This window comes from Bufo gargarizans, chromosome 5 (genome assembly GCF_014858855.1).
Source record: "Bufo gargarizans isolate SCDJY-AF-19 chromosome 5, ASM1485885v1, whole genome shotgun sequence".
Classification (NCBI taxonomy): domain Eukaryota; kingdom Metazoa; phylum Chordata; class Amphibia; order Anura; family Bufonidae; genus Bufo; species Bufo gargarizans.
In genome coordinates, this window is record NC_058084.1 from 120,016,572 (window position 1) to 120,039,743 (window position 23,172).

Here is a 23,172-nt window from a genome sequence, read left to right on the forward strand (position 1 = left end):
ACCAGGTACATACTTATGCATCGGCGGACGCTGCCTTGGGCAGTTTCTTAGATGACTGCAGGGACGCTTGGTTTCTTAGATGACTGCAGGGACGCTTGGTTCCATGGGTCTGTGGTTTTTCCCTCCCTGTGGACTGCTTTTGGACGTCCTACAGTTTCTGTGTCCCCCAATGAATATAGGCGAGAAAACACGATTTTTGTAAAACTTACCAGTAAAATCTCTTTCTCGCTCTTCATTGGGGGACACAGCACCCACCCAGTGGTGTTGTTCGGCCACAGTTGCGACAGTTGCTGGTTAGAACCCTGTTGGGTCCTTTGGCACTGTGGCACTGAAGCTCTTTCTCCAGGCTGGAGGGGGTATAACTGCAATGGGAGGGGCTAACATCTTCTGCCTAGTGTCAACACCTCCTAGAGGACATAGCTATACCCACGGTTTCTGTGTCCCCCAATGAAAAGCGAGAAAGAGATTTTACTGGTAAGTTTTACAAAAATCTTGTTTTTTTTTTTAAAAAAAATTCTGTTCGATCCGAATTTATTTGCGGCGAATCACGTTAAAAAACTATTTCCTGGCTGCAGAGAGCATTTATAGTGGTGTAGAACACTGTGTCTTGCAGTAACTCGCATAGGGAGTCTGCTGGGGTAGTGAAATAATACTGTGAGTCTGTACGACATGCAGATGACAGGCGTCGCTTTAAGAATCACTGCACACTTATTTGGGTAGTTACGGGGACAAAACTGACCAAATAACTCGCGTATGAACTCGGCCTTACAGGTCGATGTTAGCGCCAAGAGGAAGCGCACTCCTATTACACCGTTGTCAGCTGATTCCACATAGATGTCTACAGAACCTGTTCTATTAAACGCTTATACAAGTAGAGCCCCCCCGACAGAGTGGAGACAGTTTCAGCAGTAAGTCTGTGTTGACGTCACTGATTATTTTACCCTTCCTCTGATCCGTCAGAATAATAACCCACAAAAAACGGATAGTGTCTGTTGAGCATCCGATTTCACTCGGTCAGCATTTGTTCAGTAATCCATCAGTATTGCTAAAAAAAAAAAAACAGGAGTTAATCCAAAACAGATGACTGAGTGAACCTTTCAAGAACTGCTGGGTTGCTGGTCAAGACACGACTGCTAGATGACACCGGGAGCTCAGGCCTCTCGCTACAACCCCTGCTGCCACAACTCCTTATTCTTCTGCGACCTGCGCCAGAAACATCTAATTAAAAATATTTTTACAACATATAATTGCACTGCTGAACTGCAAATATATTTTTTCTTTTTGCAATAATACACGCCACAAAAGGCTTTAGGACATATAACTGCAACGCTGAACGGCAAATAGCCTCGCTCCCCTGTTTCCCGCCAGCCAAAGGGTCACCTGGTTCCATTAAGGGAGGGTCTTAATGGAACCAGGTGACCATACCAGACTCCTGCCAGTTCGGGTGCCAGCTGCTGAAGAGGTAACCCTGCTGGTCCACTAAGACGTGAAGAGAAGACTATGAAGATGAGGTGAGTACTCTGGAATAGGTGAGTATTTTACCCCACCCCCCCCACCTTTCTCGCTCCGTGTCTCATCCACTCTTCTGGACAACAGAGGAGTGCTTCTTCCCCACCACCACATACTCCCCTTCTCAGGTATCACCCAGCTTTCCTGGGAACACATACCTTTTCTGTGTTCCTGTAGCCTCGGGGAAGCACTTTAACCGCCTCCGAACCGCCTAACGCAGGATCGCGTTCCGGAGGCGGCTCACTCAGGCACAGTCACGCATCTACGCATCATCTTGCAAAAAACGAGATTTTCTGTGAATGCGCGCGCGTTCACGGGATCTGCAGGTAAGCGAGTGGATCTGCAGCCTGCCAGCGGCGATCGTTCGCTGGCAGGCTGTAGATGCGATTTTTTTTTTTTTTTAACCCCTAACAGGTATATTAGACGCTGTTTTGATAACAGCATCTAATATACCTGATACCTGGTCCTCTGGTGGTCCCTTTTGCTTGGATCGACCACCAGAGGACACAGGCAGCTCTGTAATATGTAGCACCAAGCACCACACTACACAACTTTGTATAAAAAAATGGGAAAAGATGTCTTTTAGAGAGATATTTCTCTCACCCAGCATGGGTATATGTAAAAAGACACCCCAAAACACATTGCCCAACTTCTCCTGAGTACGGCGATACCACATGTGTGACACTTTTTTGCAGCCTAGGTGGGCAAAGGGGCCCACATTCCAAAGAGCACCTTTAGGATTTCACAGGGCATTTTTTACACATTTTGATTTCAAACTTCTTCTCATGCATTAGGGCCCCTAAAATGCCAGGGCAGTATAAATACCCCACAAGTGACCCCGTTTTGGAAAGAAGACACCCCAAGGTATTTCGTGATGGGCATAGTGAGTTCATGGAAGTTTTTATTTTTTTGTCACAAGTTAGTGGAATATGAGACTTTGTAAGGAAAAAAAAAATCATCATTTTCCGCTAACTTGTGACAAAAAATAAAAAGTTCTATGAACTCACTATGCCAATCAGCGAATACCTTAGGGTGTATACTTTCCGAAATGGGGTCATTTGTGGGGTTTTTCTACTGTCTGGGAATTGTAGAACCTCAGGAAACATGACAGGTGCTCAGAAAGTCAGAGCTGCTTCAAAAAGCGGAAATTAAAATTTTTGTACCATAGTTTGTAAACGCTATAACTTTTACCCAAACCAATAAATATACACTTATTTATTTATTTTTTTAGACATGTAGAAAAATAAATTTTGAGAAAAATTTATATAGAAATGTAGTTTTATTTGAAAAATTTTACAACTGAAAGTAAAAAATGTCATATTTTGTTTGCAAAAATGTTGGTAAATTTTGATTAATAACAAAAAAAGTTAAAATGTCAGCAGCAATGAAATACCACCAAATGAAAGCTCTATTAGTAAGAAGAAAAGGAGGTAAAATTCATTTTGGTTGTAAGTTGCATGACCGAGCAATAAACCGTGAAAGTAGTGTAGTGCAGAATCGTAAAAAGTGGTCTGGTCATTAAGGGTGTTTAAGCTAGTGGAGCTGAGGTGGTTAAATGACCCCCGTTTGTCCCCTGGCGCCACTGTTAGTCAGGCCGGCCTCCTCACTCTAAGGCCCCTGCATCCTTTCGGGCCTAACCGCGATTCAGGTCGCGCCCTTTCCAGGCGTGTTCCTCGGGCCGCCGGGGGGTCTCCGCAGCCGTTCTCGTCAAGTTGCTGGCCGCCGCACCGCTCCTGGTCCCTTAGTTCCCTGGCCGACTGGAAGTGCATTGCGGTCGGCCGCGGGTGGTTAATTTAGGCAGTGGCTTCCAGGGAAATGTAGGCCTCAATTCGTCGCCCACCAATTCGCTTTCCCGCACTGGTTCAGGCTGTCTCAACGCTTCTACTGGGACACAGGACCTGAAATCCCCTGAAAACTGGTAGGACGGTTTTACTCCTCTCCATCCTTGAGACCAGTGTAGGAGTTGGTTAGCAACCATGTCCGAACCCACTAGTGACCCTCGCATGCCACGACTTATTATGCATGCACTAAATGCAAAATTAAGTTCCCTCGCGGCCAGCCAGATTCCGCATGCTGTGCGCCCGGACAGGTTCTGCCTCCCCGAACCTACGCAACCGCATGACCACCCTGACCGTGTGGAACTGGACTGGGCCCGGGCAGTGGAGGACCTATCAAATATCCCATTCCACCCTCTCTCTCATGGGTCGTTTGGTTGATAAATCCCCACCTGCGTAGTCCGCACCCTTCTCGGGTGAACAGCTTCGGGGCAGACCTTCGCATAAGCGGCCCAGAGCAGGACATCATTCCTCCTCTGACACCTCAGCATCTCCACCCCCACCTGGGTCACGCTCGGACGCATCCTCCCTCCCAGGGGAAGTACTTTCGGATGGGGAGATTTACCACATCCAAGTGACTCTATCTGCTGTATCCTTTTTCCGGCGGATTGTGTAGCTAAGTGGTCCTCTCCTCCTAAGGTGGATCCTCCGGTTGCACGTCTTGCTAAACATACCGCTATTCCTGTGGCCGATGGCTCATCCTTCCAGGACCCCGTAGATTGCGTTTAGCGTCTTTTGCAAAATTTTGCAGCAACTGGCTCAGCACTTCGGCCCATTTTTGTTTCCGCCTGGGTGGCTAAGGTGGTCTATGGATGGGCACTACGGTTAAATCAGGACTTGGCGGTGAAGTATCTCTGTGAGGCTTCCTTGGACGCTGGTGCTCTAGTTGCCCGCTCATCGGCTCTGATTGTAGCCTTACGGCGCGAACTGTGGCTTAAGGTTTTGGCAGCGGATTCATAGTCAAAGCGTTCCCTGGCAGGCCACCCTTTTTCCGGCTCCCAATTATTCAGAGCCCGATTGGATGAAATTATCTCAGAGGCCACAGGTGTTAAAAGTACCCACCTCCCTCAGTGCAGATCCAAGCGCACGTTTCACACGAAGCCCTCAAATGCCTGGGCTCACTCCTTTCGCCGCTTTTCGGTTACATGTCCGGCTGTTGGAGTTACAAGTCCTCCACGCAAGACCAGCGGAAGAAGCCTTTTCTTTCGGTCTCAACCAGCCTGGCGCCTGCGAGCACAGCCCGCTCATCCCTCGGCCAACAAGCAGGCCTCCGCATGAAGGAGCGCCCCCCACCCTTGTGGGTGGAGGGTTGGCTCCTCCGGTTTCAGGACATTTGGCGGGCCCACATTTCAGACGCGTGGACGCTCGAAGTTGTAACCTCGGGTTACAAGATAGAGTTTGTCTCTCCTCCTCCAGAACGATTTTTTCTGTCCCAGCCACAAAGAGATTCTGATCGGGCCGTCACCATTTTTCAGGCAATTCGGTCCCTCCTCGCCCACAGCGTGGTCTCCCCGGTTCCCTTGGAGGAACAATTCACAGGGTTTTATTCAAACCTATTTGTCGTCCCCAAGAAAGAAGGATCCGTTCGACCGGTTCTGAACCTCAAGTTGCTGAAAAGATTACACACCGGGTTCAACACTTTATATTGGAGTCCCTTCGCTCTGTGGTTGCTTCACTGGAGCAGGGAGAGTTCCTCTCTTCTATAGACATCCGGGATGTGTACTTACGCGTCCCCATTGCTCTGGCGCACCAGCGCTTCCTCCAGTTTGCGGTAGGGTCCCATCACTACCAGTTCGTCGCTCTTCCCTTTGGCTTAGCAACGGCACAGAGAGTCTTCACAAAAGTGCTCGCTCCTCTCCTAGCCCTTTTTTGTACAAGCGGTATCACCCTGATTCCCTATCTGGACGACATCTTGGTCAAAGCGGTGACCTTCTGTGAGAACGAGGAAAGTCTATGTATCATCACTCTCGATACCCTGACACGCTTTGGCTGGCTGGTAAACTTACGTCCCACCAGGCAGATCACCTTCCTTGGTATGGTCCTCGACATGGAAGCGGCGTTAGTTCGCCTCCCTCTGAACAAGCGGCTAGTCCTTCTGCGGTTGTTCCTTTTTCTCCCTGGCGCAGGTTCCCATCAATCAGATTTTGCATGCAGGTCTTGGGTGCAATGATCGCTTCCTTCGAAGCAGTTTCATTTGCACAATTTCACACCCGTTCCCTTCAACAAGCAATTTTATCTTCTTGGGACAAGTCACCGGAGTCCTTGGACCATCTCATCCTCCTTCCCCCAAGGGTGCGATCTGCACTTAGGTGGTGGCTCTCGGCCCCAACCTTGGAGGCAGGGAAGTCCTTTCTCCCAGTCTCCTGGACGGTCTTTACCACCGATGCCAGTCTTCAGGGTTGGGGCGGAGTCTTCCCGCCCCAGACAGTCCAAGGTGTACGGTCTCCGTTGGAATCCAAACTGCCCATCAACATCCTGGAGCTCCGGGCCATTCATCTTTCGCTTCTCCATTGGACCCCTTTCTTGAGGGGCCGGCCTATTCGGATCCATTCATTCAGACAACGCCACGGCGGTGGCTTACCTCAACCACCAAGGGGGAACCCGTGGACAGGCTGTGATGGAGGAGTCAACAAAATCCTGCAGTGGGAGGAGGATCATGTACCAGCTCTATCTGCGGTCTACATTCCGGGAGTGGAACAGTGGACGGCAGATTTTCTCTAGGCCCTCAGTTCTGGTTCGGTCCTACTGACATTGGTTAGGTTATGGGTCCTATTATGTATGGTTTTTCTCCTACTCCTACTGCTTGGGCACAAACTGATATGCTCTCTCCAGGCTTGAGGGGGTATAGCCGGTAGAGGAGGAGCTAACACTTTTCAGCCTAGTGTCGCCTCATAGTGTCAGCTTCAGCTATACCCACAGTCCTGTGTCCCCCAATGAACTAAACGAGAAAGAGATTTTACAGGTGAGTCCACAAAAATCTTTATTTTTTCTTTTTGCACTAGTAGACGCCACAAAAGGTTTTTGAACAGGTAACTGCACCGCTGACCAGCAAATATAGTTTTTCTTTTTCAACTAATACACGACAAAAATGGCTTTGGAACATATAACTGCACCGCTGAAAGGCAAATATTTTTTACTTTTGCCACTAATAAACGACAAAAGGGCTGTAATTTTAGTACGTCACCACACAACGGCTAATAAGCCCTTTTTCCCACTAATACACGCCAAAAAATGCTTTAGAACATATAACTGCACCGCACAATGGCAAATAAGACGTATGAAACAGCATTTGAACCCTAATAAGAACGGTTTGCTGGAATTACAGAGCTGTATAATGGCAATTTTGGTCCCCAGTCAGTGCTGCAAGGTGTAATACTATTGTTCCTATTACCCAGACTGTAACTTCACCAACTGAACCCTGTTCAACATAAATGCTGTGGAATGATTCCTCCCTATCCTTTCCCTACACCTTGAATAATCTTTCCCTGCACTTGTAAGTTGTTGTTTTTTTAGCACAATGACGTTTTTTCTAGCACTGTCCCTAGCGCCTGCTGACGTCTCTCCCTGCACGACGTACACTGGTAAATAGCAGAGTCTAAGAGGGCTGACGCTATTTATAGGGCAGTGACATCACAGGGCTGGCTGGCTACTGATTGGCTGCATGCATGGCATTATGGGTGACCCCGCCTTCCCAGAGTTCCTTTCTCCATGTCCTCACACGTGCAGCAGCCATTTTAGGAAAATGCGATTTGTTACCACGAAGCGCGAGAATATTCGGCTTCGGTGCGAATAGAATTTTTCCTGAAATTCGGAACGAATTCCCCTTGGTCAGCTTTGATTCACCCATCTCTAGATGAGATAATGGTACAGAAATAAAAAGTGACTATACATGAGAGAAATAAGAGACTATTGCATAAGGATATACAGTGTCAGGCTGGATTTTGATGTTGCAGTTTTTTGCCGTAAAAAGCCACAACAAAAACAAGATTATAAAAACCACATGCATTTAACGTGTTTTACCTGTGGCTTTTACAAGCAAAATGTGTAAGCAACAACATATTAAAACTGTCAGTCATGGTTATTTTGTTTTTTTTGGTGGTTTATACCATCACAAAAAAACTTAACATGTAAATCTGGCATCATTGAGCTTGAATTCATTTGTGCCCCATAATGTATGACTTGAATATAATAAAAAGTGGTAAGAAAAACCGTGTGTTTGTTTTAGTTTTTAGATGCGTTGGAATTGTCCCAGAGCCCAGTGCTGCTGCAGCTGATGGCTGAAATTCTTTGTAGGGACAACAAGCATTTTATGGAAGATTTATTTCAGAACACTTTCAAGAAAGTTGTTAAAAGGTAAATAAAATCTTTCCACTTGTATTGTCTACAAATTTCCCGTGAACTTTTCTTTGCCTCCAGTCCTCCTACCGTTTCATGTATACAAGGCTTTAGTGTAGAAGTATAGGACATGTGACCGCTGTAGCCAATCACTGTCCCCACCGGTATCATGCCATATATTGGGGTGGCTCTGCAGTTTAGTCAAGTGCCGGTTCGCCTGAACCCCACCGCTGCAGCCTTGTATACTGACAGTGAGAGGAGAACAGGACCAGCAGGGGAAAAAGATGTGAGTATATAATTACTTTTTTTATTTGAAAGTACTAAATGACATTGGACAAATTTGTAATTAACTTGGATAACCCCTTTAAGGCTGGATTTACATCACCGTTTAATTTTCCGCTCTTCTGATCCGTCAGAAGAACAGAAAAAAAAACCTGATCCTGTGCATCCATTTTAGCCATTTTCACCAGAGATATGTTTTTTTAGACTGGGAACAAATAGACTGCTAAAACGGATGCAAAATGTACCATTTATTTTGTTTCTTAATTGAAAACTTTCTTGATGTTTCTCTCCCTATTTTTTAGGAGTAGCTGTGATAAGCAAGTGATCTTGCTGGATACACTACATAACATGTTCAAGAGTGAAGATCTCCTTTCAAATACAACTCGCCATTCTTTAGTTGATCACTGTCTACTGACTCTCTTGTGGAACTGCAGTTCTGAAGCACTGAAAGATTTTTTCAGCAAAATCATTAATTTTTCAATGGATTTTCTCAAGAGCAGGTTCACAAAGGTATTAACATGTTTTAAATATCTTGCTATTTCTGGTACTCCGCATTCAGGTTTATTTAAACAGTGAACTCATTAATGATTATTTTCAACTTTGCAATCATAAATTTCTTTCTGTGGGGTGCAGAGATGGGAGCTCCTGCATCTACTACTCATGACTCGCAGAATATGCTGCTTCTGTACAAATTACTGTCTAGTTAAAACTTACATTTTCTAAAATGGGAATGGTGGCGATTACATTGTGAGGGTTATATGTGACAATCTCATTATAGAGATGAGGGCTAGGGACTGAAAGGTACCTTGAATACGAAGACAAGATGTTTTCATATTCTGGATTTTGACTTCTGGATGCACTGTCAAGTTATGACGCTACGATATATTACCTTCATATGTCACAACTGACGAATGACTGATGTTTATCTTGTTTCTGTAATTGATGTATTAAATGCCTAAATGTGGAAGATACACTCTGATGTGCCCTATTGCCAATCTATCTAATCAGAGCTCCCAGCCCTCTAGTCTATCCTAAATGCCCCTAGTATAGCCCTGGAGCATAAAGGGAGTCTTTCACCTAAAATTACCATTATAGAACACTAACACCATGATCTGCATTATAGTCCCCATATTTGAATGGTACTTACCGTATAGCTGTCTGTCGTTTATTAGGTTCTGAAGGTGCCCAGGGACAGTGTGCAAGCGGCCGGTGCCCAGGCCCTTCATCGCTTTTCATATGAAACCCCTCCCCTTTCAACCCTCTGGCCCGGCCTAGGTTCTTCAGAAATCCAGCGCCGTTCACAAGATTCGCTGCGTCTGCCAACTTCATTCCCCATTATGGGCAGAGGCACAAGAGCATTTAATGCGCATGGTCCGGCCCGTACAGCTAGCAAGCCTTGTGCCTCTGCCCATAATGGGGAATGAAGTGCGCAGGCGAGGTGAATCTTGTGAACGGCGCTGGCGCTGGATTTCTGAAGAACCTAGGGCGGGCCAGAGGGGTGAAAGAGGAAGGGGTTTCATATGAAAAGCGACGAGGGGCCTGGGCAACGGCGGCTTGCACGCCACCCCTGGGCACCTTCAGAACCTGATTTACATATTGAATAAAAGTGTTGTTGTTTTTTTTTTTTTTTTTTTTTTTTGCGAAAATATGCGACTGACAGCTATACGGTAAGTACCATTCAAATATGAGGACTATAATACAGATCATGGGGTTAGTTTTCTATAATGGTCATTTTAGGTTAAAAACTCCCTTTAAAGGGAATCTGTCAGTAAATCTAACTATATGTAACCTAGTCCAGGGTTAAAGATTCCCTTTAACAGACTCTACTCTAATAAGCACTAGGTAGAAGCATGAGCCAGAAAAAGGGGAAGAAGAGTAATAAAAAAAACACCAAAAAAGAAGTTTAAAGCTAAAAACCTATTGTACAGTATGGGGGACAATATGCACTTAAAGGGAATCTGTCATCAACTTTATGCTGATCTCACTCAGGGCAGCATAGCTCCTCACCAGAAGATCACAGGGAGATCGTTGTGGCAGCAATGTATCCGGCTGGCTTCTGGCTACAAGTGGAGACCAAACATGTGCTGTTATTAGGTTCCTACTAGGAGATCTTTGTATCTTCCCTTCCTGGCACCCGACCCTCAAACGACGACCAGGGTCACGTCTGCCTTGGTCCCAGGGTTGCAGATATGTAACGTCCTGTGATGGACGGGCAATTCATAATACCTTATGAACTGCCTGTTCCATGATGTCTGATGGATTATTTTGTTCTGTTGACCAACTCTGCGTCCCCCCCCTCACCCCAACTGGCATTCATCCTGCCAGAGAAGTTGAGTTGCCAGTGTGGCTGAGTGGTCTGTGACTGCACTTTGAAGCAGAGTTTGATTTCCTCTGCCCACTCCTGGAGCAAACGATAGGAATTAAATCATAACTCTACATTCCTCACAGAGGGCAGCTCACACAGACTGCAGTTAACCAGAAAAGCATTCAAAAGCAGTTTGCAGGGGGGGAGACAACAGTATTCTGGACACATATATCCAGCATGTATGAACATAACTAAGTTACCCCTTTCAGGACATTGAGATTATGCATTTAACTTTTTACTCTATGCCTTCCTGAAGCCATAACTTAAATTTTTTGTTTACATTGCTGTGTGAAGGCATTTTTTTGCGGTACAAGTTGTACTTTTTAATGGCATCATTTACTATTGCATGCAATAAAAAAAATCAAAACTGGGTGGAATTGGAAAAACACAGTTTTGTTTTGTTTTTACGGCATTCTCTATGTGGTAGAACTGATCTGTGCCCTTCATTCTCTGGGTCAGTACGATTACAACAAAACTACATTATGTCCTTTTTTCTTTTGTATTTTAATACTGAAAGAAAATAAAAACTTTACAAAAAAAAGTTTTCTCTTTGCATCTCAATATTCTGACTCCCAAAACTTTTTTATAGTTACCGTATTTTCGCCCCTATAAGACACTTAGATTTTTAGAGGGGGACAATAATAAAAAAATATTTTTCATTACTTTTCACTGACCTCAGGTCAGACCAGCAATCAGACCTCAGCTTACAGCCCCAATCAGACCCCAATGTTAATAAGATCCTCAATCAGAACTCAGATCAGACCCCCAATGCCCCAGATCAGCCCCTAGCCATCTACCAGCCTCCAGCTTTATATCAGCCTCATGTTGCCCCCAGCTTAATGTCAACCATCAGCCTAATGTAGCCCCCAGCCTCATGCCAGCCCCAGCCATCAGCGCAAACAAAAAATAAAATAAAAAAACACTTACCTCTCCTTCTCCTGGACGCTGCCGCTCCTCACCCCCAGTGCGCTGTCTTCTTCCTGCCGCGGCTGTGCTGTGAACAGGCGCGCACAGTGCGCCCTCACGCTGTGCGCGGCCCTGCACAGCAGACAGCCGAGGACCGGGAAGCGGTAAGTACAGAGACTTCACCGCTTCCGGGTCTTCCTGTACTAATGAGCACTTCCATAATGGAAGTGCTTTATTAGTATTCGCCCCACTTTTGGGGGGGAAAAATGCATCTTATGGTGCGAAAAATAGTGTCTATGGGACAGTTTTTTTTTTTAGGGAATTTTTGTAATTTATTTTTATACAATTTTGGAGTGTGTATGACTTTTTTTTTTATCACTTTTTATTCAATTTTTGGGGGAAGTGAAGTGACAAAAATATGGCCAGAGCCATTTTCATTTTTTTTTATCCTCTTGTACCTTTCGCCATATGGGAATAATATTTTTAAATGTAATAGTATGGGCGTTTTTGGACCAGGCAATGCACATGATGATTACCGTATTTTTGCACCCTGTAAGACACACCTAGGTTTTAGAGAAGGAAAATAAGAAAAAATATTTTTCATCAGACCTCAGATCAAACTTCAATAAGTCCCCTAATCAGACCTCAGATCAAACTTCAATAAGTCCCCCAATCGGACCTCTGTGTGAATGACCCCCAATCAGACCTCCATATGAATGACCCCCAATCAGACTTCCATGTTCAGATCAGATAAATAAAATCAAGTTACCTCTCCTGCTCTGGATACCTCCATCGTTCCTCACATCAAGTGCCTTTTTTCTTCCTGCCGCGCGGTGCGCATTCACAGCACAGCAAGCGGCCGAGGACCAGGAAGCAGTGAGTACAGAGCCCGAGGAGTGCTGCATTAACCGCTTTCCGGTCCTCCTGTACTAATTAGCATCACGTTGTGATGTTCCATGGTGCCATGTACATCTTTTTGTTTGGAGGTAGTGTGCAATTGCTGTCAAAACTGAAACCACATTTTTTTTATAATGTTATACCATCAGTCTCCAGTTAATAGGTGTATATTTTTGTAGACATCCGAAGCAGTCTTTGACACTCAGCTTACAAAAAAAATGGGTTACTACAAGATGCTGGAAGTTCTTTTCTCACGTCTTTCTAAAGATGAAATTCATTCCAAGGAATCCAGAATAAATCATGCATTTGAAGGATCAGTGAATGTTGAAGGAAAACAACTTACTAGGACACTGATAAAGTAAGTTGATGTTGCTTTGCTGTTTGTTAAACTGAGGCTCATTTTTTTGTCTTTTTTTTTTTTTTCTCAATTCTTTCTATTCGCAGTCTCAACAGTGCACTCTGGAAGAAGTCTTACTAGTGTGAAGTATTTATATTCTACAGCGATTATTAATACTTGTATTTAAACATGTTATGTCTTAATGGGCAGCTGTTAGCATGATCAACCCTTTTAAACCAGGCATATAGTCTGGCAGGATTGTTCATGCTGACAAAAACGATACCCTGGTTATGTATTTCTGTTGTCTCATTTCAGAGAAAAGCTAATTTCTATTGATATTCCTTCTGGCATTCGTGTCCCCACCTATCCCTTGGTTAACCTTGATGAACTAATGTCTTTTTTTCAACCGTATTAACTATGTAACTACGTAAATGAGCAGGGGTAACATGGGGCTGGCCAGAGCCCATGGAGCACCAGTTAGTAATGCCCTTGTATCTTTAGTCCCTCCCCTGCATTGATGGGGCTAGACATCTTGCCTCGCCCCGTGTTTTTGGGCTTGCTGCTTGTCGGTGTCGGGGCTTGCTCAGTTGGAATCTGTGCTGCTTGGAGAGTTTTTATGGCGTTTTACTTTTGTTAACAACTGCTGGATTAAAAGTAAAAATCTGCAAAAACAAAATGAAATTTCATCTCCATTTCGCCTTAATTTCTGTGAATCACCTAAAGGGTTGCAGTATGAGTATAATATATAGATGCTGGAAAGCCACTTCAGACCTGAATTGGTCCCTAAAATATAGGTTTAGGAAATGTGGAAAAAAAATAAAATATGTGCTGCTAAACTTATATATATATATAACGTCCCCAAAAAATAAAGATACAATGCCAAAATAAAGTGGACATATGATAAATATTAACTTTGTTGTGAATTACAACTGTCTGTGTTAGGAGCAGAGAGTCAAATTTGTAAATGTTTTGTTAATTTAAAAAAAATAAATGATTAAATCGAATTGAGTAGGAGCTGAGCTAGTGCATCCAGATATGGGATGCTACACCAGATATGGGAGGCTACACTTTAAATAGAGCTGTGCTAGTGCATCAAGTGCTAGTCCCTGCGGCTATAGGAACAGCTGATTCTGGGGGCGATGGGTGTTGTATCCCCACAGGTCAGACATTGATAACCTATCCTGAGGATAGGTCATCAATATTAGGAGCCCAGGAGACCAAAACTTAAAAACCAAAACAAGAAAAGCTGGTATGCAATAAAGTCAATTCTAAAACTGCATCTACTTTTCAAATACGCGCGGGGTATCGGCTTGTTGTTACTTTATCATTTGATGGGTTTTTTTGTATGCATAATCACGTTAGACATGTTTTAAGGTGGATTAATTTACTGGCGTTCTCATATTTGTTTCTGAATTTGGGTTTCTATATTAAGTGGGCATAGCATATATGTGTTGCTTGGATGTTGTATTGCCACAATACTTATACATTGAAGGTGTTTGCTTAACGCATTTAGTTTAGATAACACATCTCATAAAGCATGTGTCTTAACTCTACTATATCTGTAGGTGTATACTGTTCAAATAAAGACTTAAAGAGGTTGTCTGGGATTAATATGTTTTTTTTTAAATTCACCTACTGCCCTCCGGAGCTGTGACAGGAAGCATACTTACCTGCTCCCCACAGCTTAGTTCTGGCTTTAATGGTCCTTCACTGCGTTTCAGTCTCCATATGTGAACTTCCAGCACGGACAGGGATTATGTGCACTACTACAGCCAATGCGTGGCCTCAGCAATGACATGCCCCTTGAGGACAATCACCACTGAGTCCAGTCATTGGCTGCAGATGCACACCTGACTCTGGTCCTTGCTGGAAGTTTAGATAACCCTGGGCAACCCCTTTTAAGGAAGTAAACGCTTATCCATAGTGTTTCTTAAAGAGAACTTGTCGTGTGGATATTTGATTGTATATAATTAGTTAGATTATAATCATTAACTACTAAAAAGTGCCTTAGATGTATTCACTTACTGGTGTGACAGATGGTTACCTCATAGTATACACACAAAGATGCCGCATGCTAATGAGCTGATTTGAGTCCAGCGTGATGTCAGTGAGTCCAGCGTTTATTTAATTCAGAGCTATAGCCACTCCCCTGCCCACCTGCTGCTGATTCATATGGAAAAAAAACTGTCATTCAGCAGCAGGTAGGCGGGGAGAGTCAGGAGCTCATGAATATTCAGGACTCATCATTATCAGCTGGAGCTTTTCAATACAAGATGTTGGCAGATTGACTGGGTCAATTAATGAAAGTGAGCCAGCATTTTGCTAATTGAATCAGTCACTTATTTATGTTGCCCTTAGTTAGGACACCATAAAACTGGTGACAGGTTCCTTTTAAGTTTTGATTTCTATGTTTTTCTATACAGATCATGTCATGATGCATATACAGAGAACATGTCTGGAGAAACACAACTACTGGAGAAGAGGAGACTCTATCATTGTGCCGCATATAACTGCGCTATTGCCGTTGGCTCATGTACTTTCACTGAAAGTAAATTCTACCAAGCATTTCTTTTCTCCGAAAAGAAAGAAAAGGTAATTTCTGGTAAATATAATAAATACACTGAATGCTTGAGGGCAAAACATAGTGCTGATTTGTGAATTAAAATATAGCGTTTGTGGATAAATACAGTGAGATAAAAACCCTCCTTGTGGTTGTACAAACCCTGTGATTCTACATGAAGACTGGTGACTGTCAGAAAAAAAATTCACAAACTTTATACATCTATTACGATAACACCTTTGTCATATTCAGATCCCATAGAATGATGTATCATAGTTTTGTAGCTGTAGCAAGGTTACATATTAACCACCTCCGGACCGCCTAACGCACATGTGCGTTCCGGAGGTGGCAGGCTGGCACACAGTCACGCATATATGCGTCATCTCGCGAGACGCGAGATTTCCTGTGAACGCGCGCACACAGGCGCGCGCGCTCACAGGAACGGAAGGTAAGCGAGTGGATCTCCAGCCTGCCAGCGGCGATCGCTCGCTGGCAGGCTGGAGATCCGAATTTTTTAACCCCTAACAGGTATATTAGACGCTGTTTTCATAACAGCGTCTAATATACCTCCTACCTGGTCCTCTGGTGGTCCCTTTTGTTAGGATCGACCACCAGAGGACTCAGGTAGGTCAGTACAGTCGCACCAAACACTACACTACACTACACTACACCCCCCCCCCCCCCCCGTCACTTATTAACCCCTTATAAACCCCTGATCACCCATGATCACCCCATATAAACTCCCTGATCACCCCCCTGTCATTGATCACCGCCCTGTCATTGATCACCCCCCTGTCAGGCTCCGTTCAGACGTCCGTATGATTTTTACGGATCCACGGATACATGGATCGGATCCGCAAAAAGCATACGGACGTCTGAATGGAGCCTTACAGGGGGGTGATCAATGACAGGCGGGTGATCACCCATATACACTCCCTGATCACCCCCTGTCATTGATCACCCCCCTGTCATTGATCACTCCCCTGTAAGGCTCCATTCAGACGTCCGCATGATTTTTACGGATCCATGGATACATGGATCGGATCCGCAAAACACATGCGGACGTCTGAATGGAGCCTTACAGGGGGTGATCAATGACAGGCGGGTGGGCGGGTGATCACCCATATACACTCCCTGATCACCCCCCTGTCATTGATAACCCCCCTGTAAGGCTCCATTCAGACGTCCGCATGCGTTTTGTGGATCCGATCCATGTATCCATGGATCCGTAAAAAATCATGCGGATGTCTGAATGGAGCCTTACAGGGGGGTTATCAGTGACAGGGGGGTGATCACCCTGATTACCCTGATCACCCCCTGTCATTGATAACCCCCCTGTAAGGCTCCATTCAGACGTCCGCATGCGTTCTGTGGATCCGATACATGTATCCATGGATCCGTAAAAAATCATGCGGACGTCTGAATGGAGCCTTACAGGGGGGGTGATCAGTGACAGGGGGGTGATCACCCTGATTACCCTGATCACCCCCTGTCATTGATAACCCCCCTGTAAGGCTCCATTCAGACGTCCGCATGCGTTCTGTGGATCCGATACATGTATCCATGGATCCGTAAAAAATCATGCGGATGTCTGAATGGAGCCTTACAGGGGGGGTGATCAGTGACAGGGGGGTGATCACCCTGATTACCCTGATCACCCCCTGTCATTGATAACCCCCCTGTAAGGCTCCATTCAGACGTCCGCATGCGTTCTGTGGATCCGATCCATGTATCCATGGATCCGTAAAAAATCATGCGGATGTCTGAATGGAGCCTTACAGGGGGGGTGATCAGTGACAGGGGGGTGATCACCCTGATTACCCTGATCACCCCCTGTCATTGATAACCCCCCTGTAAGGCTCCATTCAGACGTCCGCATGCGTTTTGTGGATCCGATCCATGTATCCATGGATCCGTAAAAAATCATGCGGATGTCTGAATGGAGCCTTACAGGGGGGGTGATCAGTGACAGGGGGGTGATCACCCTGATCACCCCCTGTCATTGATAACCCCCCTGTAAGGCTCCATTCAGACGTCCGCATGCGTTCTGTGGATCCGATCCATGGATCCGTAAAAAATCATGCGGACGTCTGAATGGAGCCTTACAGGGGGGGTGATCAATGACAGGGGGGTGATCAGGGAGTCTATATGGGTGATCACCCCCCTGTCATTGATCACCCCCCTGTCATTGATCACCCCCCCCCCCCCCCCCCTGGTAAGGCTCCATTCAGACATTTTTTTTGGCGGAAATTTTTTGTTTGTTTTTGTTTTTGTTTTTTCTTACAAAGTCTCATATTCTACTAACTTGTGTCAAAAAATAAAATCTCACATGGACGCACCATACCCCTCACGGAATCCAAATGCGTAAACATTTTTAGACATTTATATTCCAGACTTCTTCTCACGCTTTAGGGCCCCTAAAAGCCAGGGCAGTATAAATACCCCACATGTGACCCCATTTCGGAAAGAAGACACCCCAAGGTATTCCGTAAGGGGCATATTGAGTCTATGAAAGATTGAAATTTTTGTCCTAAGTTAGCGGAAAGTGAGACTTTGTGAGAAAAAAACAAAAAAAAAATCAATATCCGCTAACGTATGCAAAAAAAAAAAAATTCTAGGAACTCGCCAGGCCCCTCATTGAATACCTTGGGGTGTCTTCTTTCCAAAGTGGGGTCACATGTGGGGTATTTATACTGCCCTGGCTTTTTAGGGGCCCGAAAGTGTGAGAAGAAGTCTGGGATCCAAATGTCTAAAAATGCCCTCCTAAAAGGAATTTGGGCCCCTTTGCGCATCTAGGCTGCAAAAAAGTGTCACACATGTGGTATCGCCGTACTCAGGAGAAGTTGGGGAATGTGTTTTGGGGTGTCATTTTACATATACCCATGCTGGGTGAGAAAAATATCTTGGTCAAATGCCAACTTTGTATAAAAAAATGGGAAAAGTTGTCTTTTGCCAAGATATTTCTCTCACCCAGCATGGGTATATGTAAAATGACCCCCCAAAACACATTGCCCAACTTCTCCTGAGTACGGCGATACCACATGTGTGACACTTTTTTGCAGCCAAGGTGGGCAAAGGGGCACCTTTCGGATTTCGCAGGCCATTTTTTACACATTTTGATTGCAAGGTACTTCTTACACATTTGGGCCCCTAAATTGCCAGGGCAGTATAACTACCCCACAAGTGACCCCATTTTGGAAAGAAGACACCCCAAGGTATTCCGTGGGGGGCACGGCGAGTTCCTAGAATTTTTTATTTTTTGTCACAATTTAGCGGAAAATGATGATTTTTCTTTTTTTTTCTTTTTTCCTTACAAAGTCTCATATTCCACTAACTTGCGGCAAAAAATAAAAAATTCTAGGAACTCGCCATGCCCCTCACGGAATACCTTGGGGTGTCTTCTTTCCAAAATGGGGTCACTTGTGGGGTAGTTATACTGCCCTGGCAATTTAGGGGCCCAAATGTGTGAGAAGAACTTTGCAATCAAAATGTGTAAAAAATGCCCTGCAAAATCCGAAAGGTGCACTTTGGAATATGTGCCCCTTTGCCCACCTTGGCAGCAAAAAAGTGTGACACATCTGGTATCGCCGTACTCAGGAGAAGTTGGGCAATGTGTTTTGGGGTGTCATTTTACATATACCCATGCTGGGTGAGAAAAATATCTTGGTCAAATGCCAACTTTGTATAAAAAAATGGGAAAAGTTGTCTTTTGCCAAGATATTTCTCTCACCCAGCATGGGTATATGTAAAATGACACCCCAAATCACATTCCCCAACTTCTCCTGAGTACGGCGATACCAGATGTGTGACACTTTTTTGATGCCAAGGTGGGCAAAGGGGCGCATATTCCAAAGTGCACCTTTCGTATTTCACCGGTCATTTTTTACAGATTTTGATTGCAAAGTACTTCTCACACATATGGGCCCCTAAATTGCCAGGGCACTATAACTACGCCTCAAGTGACCCCATTTTGGAAAGAAGACACCCCAAGGTATTCTGTGAGGGGCATGGTGAGTTCCTAGAATTTTTTATTTTTTGTCGCAAGTTAGTGGAATATGAGACTTTGTAAGAAAAAATAAAAATAATAAAATCATCATCATTTTCCGCTAACTTGTGACAAAAAATAAAAAGTTCTATGAACTCACTATGCCCATCAGCGAATACCTTAGGGTGTCTACTTTCCGAAATGGGGTCATTTGTGGGGTTTTTCTACTGTCTGGGCATTGTAGAACCTCAGGAAACATGACAGGTGCTCAGAAAGTCAGAGCTGTTTCAAAAAGCGGAAATTCACATTTTTGTACCATAGTTTGTAAATGCTATAACTTTTACCCAAACCATTTTTTTTTGCCCAAACATTTTTTTTTTATCAAAGACATGTAGAACAATAAATTTGGCGAAAAATTTATATATGGATGTCGTTTTTTTTGCAAAATTTTACAGCTGAAAGTGAAAAATGTCATTTTTTTGCAAAAAAATCGTTACATTTTGATTAATAACAAAAAAAGTAAAAATGCCAGCAGCAATGAAATACCACCAAATGAAAGCTCCATTAGTGAGAAGAAAAGGAGGTAAAATTCATTTGGGTGGTAAGTTGCATGACCGAGCGATAAACGGTGAAAATAGTGTAGTGCCGAAGTGTAAAAAGTGCTCTGGTCATGAAGGGGGTTTCACCTAGCGGGGCTGAAGTGGTTAAATTACTGTTATACCATTTTTGGATTTTGAGGCACTGGACCACAAAGTGCACCAATAATGATAGGCATGATTAGTAAACAATTTTGACTGCTCATTTCCTATGGCAAATATTTATTTGGTATTGCACGGATACAGTAATGTACAAGAGCCACAGTATCCTATCACACTGCCAGACAAACTGCCGTATTGTGGTCAGGGACAGCCTTGCAATAAACCATCTCCTCTCACCAGACAGTAGTAGTGCATAGAGGTCTAAGTGTTTAGGGATGGATGTGCTTCTGGTTTTGCATAGAGATGAAGTTTTGTGACAAAGCAGAAATTGCTCAGATTTACTGTGCGTTCAAATGTCTGTTATCTGTTCATTGAATGTCAGGTTTTATGGAAGTTTGTATGTTTAAGGCCTCATGCACACGACGTTGTGTGCATCCATGGCCATGTTTCGTGATTTTCTGCAGACCCATTGACCTTCTGCGGATCCCCCCCCCCCCCCAGTAAAAATCACGTTCCCACATCATTGGTGGCCAGTGCTGCCTCACCTCCCCCCCACTGCAGTAGCGCCCTGGTTGCCATGGTTACCGATCGGAGCCCCAGGGGTTAAACTGGGACTCCGATCGGAACTCTCCGCTTAACTGGGGGGGAGAGGGAAAGAGGGGAGAGGGAAAGAGGTGAGCCCGCACTGGCCACCAATGATGAGTGAACATGATTTTAACCCCTTAAGGACTTGCCCATTTTTTGCAAATCTGACCAGTGTCACTTTAAGTGCTGATAACTTTAATCACTTTGACTTATCCAGGCCATTCTGAGATAGTTTTTTCGTCACATATTGTACTTCATTACACTGGTAAAATGAAGTAAAAAAAATAATAATTTTTTAACATAATAAAATACCTAATTTACCAATAATCTGGAAAAATTTGCAAATTTCAACGTTTCATTTTCTCTACTTCTGTAATACATAGTAATACCCCCAAAAATTGTGATGACTTAACATTCCCCATATGTCTACTTCATGTTTGAATTATTTTGGGAATGATATTTTATTTTTAGGGGATGTTACAAGGCTTAGACGTTTAGAAGCAAATCTTGAAATTTTTCAGAAATTTACAAAAACCCAATTTTTAGGGACCACTACAGGTCTGAAGTCACTTTGTGAGGCTTACATAATAGAAACCGCCCAAAAATGACCCCATTCTATAAACTACACCCCTCAAGGTATTCAAAACTGATTTTACAAACTTCGTTAACCCTTTAGGTGTTGCCCAAGAGTTATTGGCAAATGGGGATGAAATTTGAGAATTTCATTTTTATTTTTGCCTAATTTTCTATTTTAACCCATTTTTTCCACTAACAAAGCAAGGGTTAACAGCCAAACAAGACTGTATCTTTATTGCCCTGACTCTGCCGTTTACAGAAACACCCAATATGTGGCCGTAAACTATACTGTACGGCCACACAGCGGGGCGTAGAGTGAAAGGTGCGCTATATGGTTTTTGGAAGCCAGATTTTGCTGGACTGTTTTTTTGACACCATGTCCCATTTGAAGCCCCCCTGATGCACCCCTAGAATAGAAACTCCATAAAAGTGACCCCATCTAAGAAACTACACCTCTCAAGGTATTCAAAACTGATTTTACAAACTTTGTTAACCGTTTAGGTGTTGCAAAAGATTTAATGGAAAATAGAGATACAATTTCAAAATTTCACTCTTTTGGCAGATTTTCCATTTTAATATTTTATTTACGGTTACAAAGCAAGGGTTAACAGCCAAACAAAACTCATTATTTATGGCCCTGATTCTGTAGTTTACAGAAACACCCCATATGTGGTCGTAAACCGCTGTACGGGCACAGAACACGGCGCAGAAGGAAAGGAATGCCATACGGTTTTTGGAAGGCAGATTTTGCTGGACTGTTTTTTTTTACACCATGTCCCATTTGAAGCCCCCCTGTTGCACCCCTAGAGTAGAAACTCCAGAGTGACCCCATTTTAGAAAGTACGGAATAGGGTGGCAGTATTGTTGGTACTAGTTTAGGGTACATATGATTTTTGGTTGCTCTATATTACACTTTTTGTGCGGCAAGGTAGCAAGAAATAGCTTTTTTGGCACTTTTTTTGTTGTTATTTACAACATTCATCTGACAGGTTAGATCATGTGGTAATTTTATAAAGCAGGTTGTCACGGACGCGGCGATACCTAATATGTATACAATTTTTTTTATTTATGTAAGTTTTATACAGTAACTTCATTTTTAAAACAAAAAGAATGTTTTAGTGTCTCCATAGTCTAAGAGCCCTATTTTTTTGTCAGGTTGCCGGCTGAATGATTTCAGCCGGTATCCTGTTCAGATTAACCCCTGGGGCGCCAGAATCACTGTTTAAACTTAGGACGTACCGGTACGCCCTGAGTCCTTAAGGGGTTAATTAGGGGGGAGAGGCCGCACTGGCCACCAATGATGGGGGAACGTCATTTTAATTAGGAGAGGGGAGGCCGCACTGGCCACTAATGATTATAATATTGGGGAGGGAGGGGGGCTGCACTGGCCACTAATGAATATAATATTGGGGAGGGAGGGGAGGCCGCACTGGCCACTAATGAATATAATATTGGGGAGGGAGGGGGGCCGCACTGGCCACCAATGAATGTAATGCAGGGGACGGAGGGGGGTCTGCCCCCTCCTGCCTGGCAGCACCTGATCTCTTACAGGGGGCTATGATACGCACAATTAACCCCTCAGGTGCGGCACCTGAGGGTTTAATTGTGCGGAACACAGCCCCCTGTGAGAGATCGGGTGCTGCCAGGCAGCAGGGGGCAGTCATGTACACAGTTCGTAGGATATTCTAACTTGAAGCGTCCCCATCACTATGGGAAAGCCTCTGTGTTAGAATATACTGTTGGATCTGAGTTTCACGATCTAACTCAAATCCGATGGTATATTCTAACATATAGGCGTTCCCATGGTGATGAGGACACTTCAAGTTAAAATATACCATCGGATTGGAGAAAACTCAGATCCAATGGTATAATAGGGACTCCTGACTTTAACATGAAATTCAATGGGGGACGGATCCGTTTGCAATTGCACTGTGTCAACGTCAAACTGATCCGTCCCCATTGACTTGCATTGTAAGTCAGGACGGATCCGTTTGGGTCCGCACGGCCAGGCGTGGATCCTTCATGTCCGTGGATCCTCCAAAAATCAAGGAAGACCCACGGAAGAAAAAAACGGCCACGGATCACGGAACTGCGGGACCCTTTTTTGCGGACTGCAAAAAAAAAAAAAAAAAATGTTGTGTGCATGAGGCCTAATGTGCATTTGCAAGCGCTAACTGAACAGGCAATTATCGAATTCCTTCCCTATAACTGCTCGTCAATGGAGGTAAGCGCTGGGTTTACATGTCGCTGCCGTCTCTCATCCTCACATAGATTTATTGTTTCTGGGCAGCAGATCTCTGTT

The 23,172-nt window shown here is 44.2% G+C and overlaps 1 protein-coding gene across 2 annotated transcripts in view; it reads left to right on the plus strand.

Moving 5' to 3' along the window:
- The window catches only part of PRKDC (protein kinase, DNA-activated, catalytic subunit), a 408,896-nt gene that overhangs the window by 266,970 nt on the left and 118,754 nt on the right, over window positions 1-23,172 (plus strand). For both annotated transcript variants that reach the window (XM_044294047.1, XM_044294048.1), the window contains 4 exons: window positions 7,570-7,697; window positions 8,264-8,471; window positions 12,309-12,487; window positions 14,890-15,058. In XM_044294047.1, coding sequence (XP_044149982.1) covers window positions 7,570-7,697; window positions 8,264-8,471; window positions 12,309-12,487; window positions 14,890-15,058 — 684 coding nt within the window. The remainder of the gene's footprint in view (window positions 1-7,569; window positions 7,698-8,263; window positions 8,472-12,308; window positions 12,488-14,889; window positions 15,059-23,172) is intronic.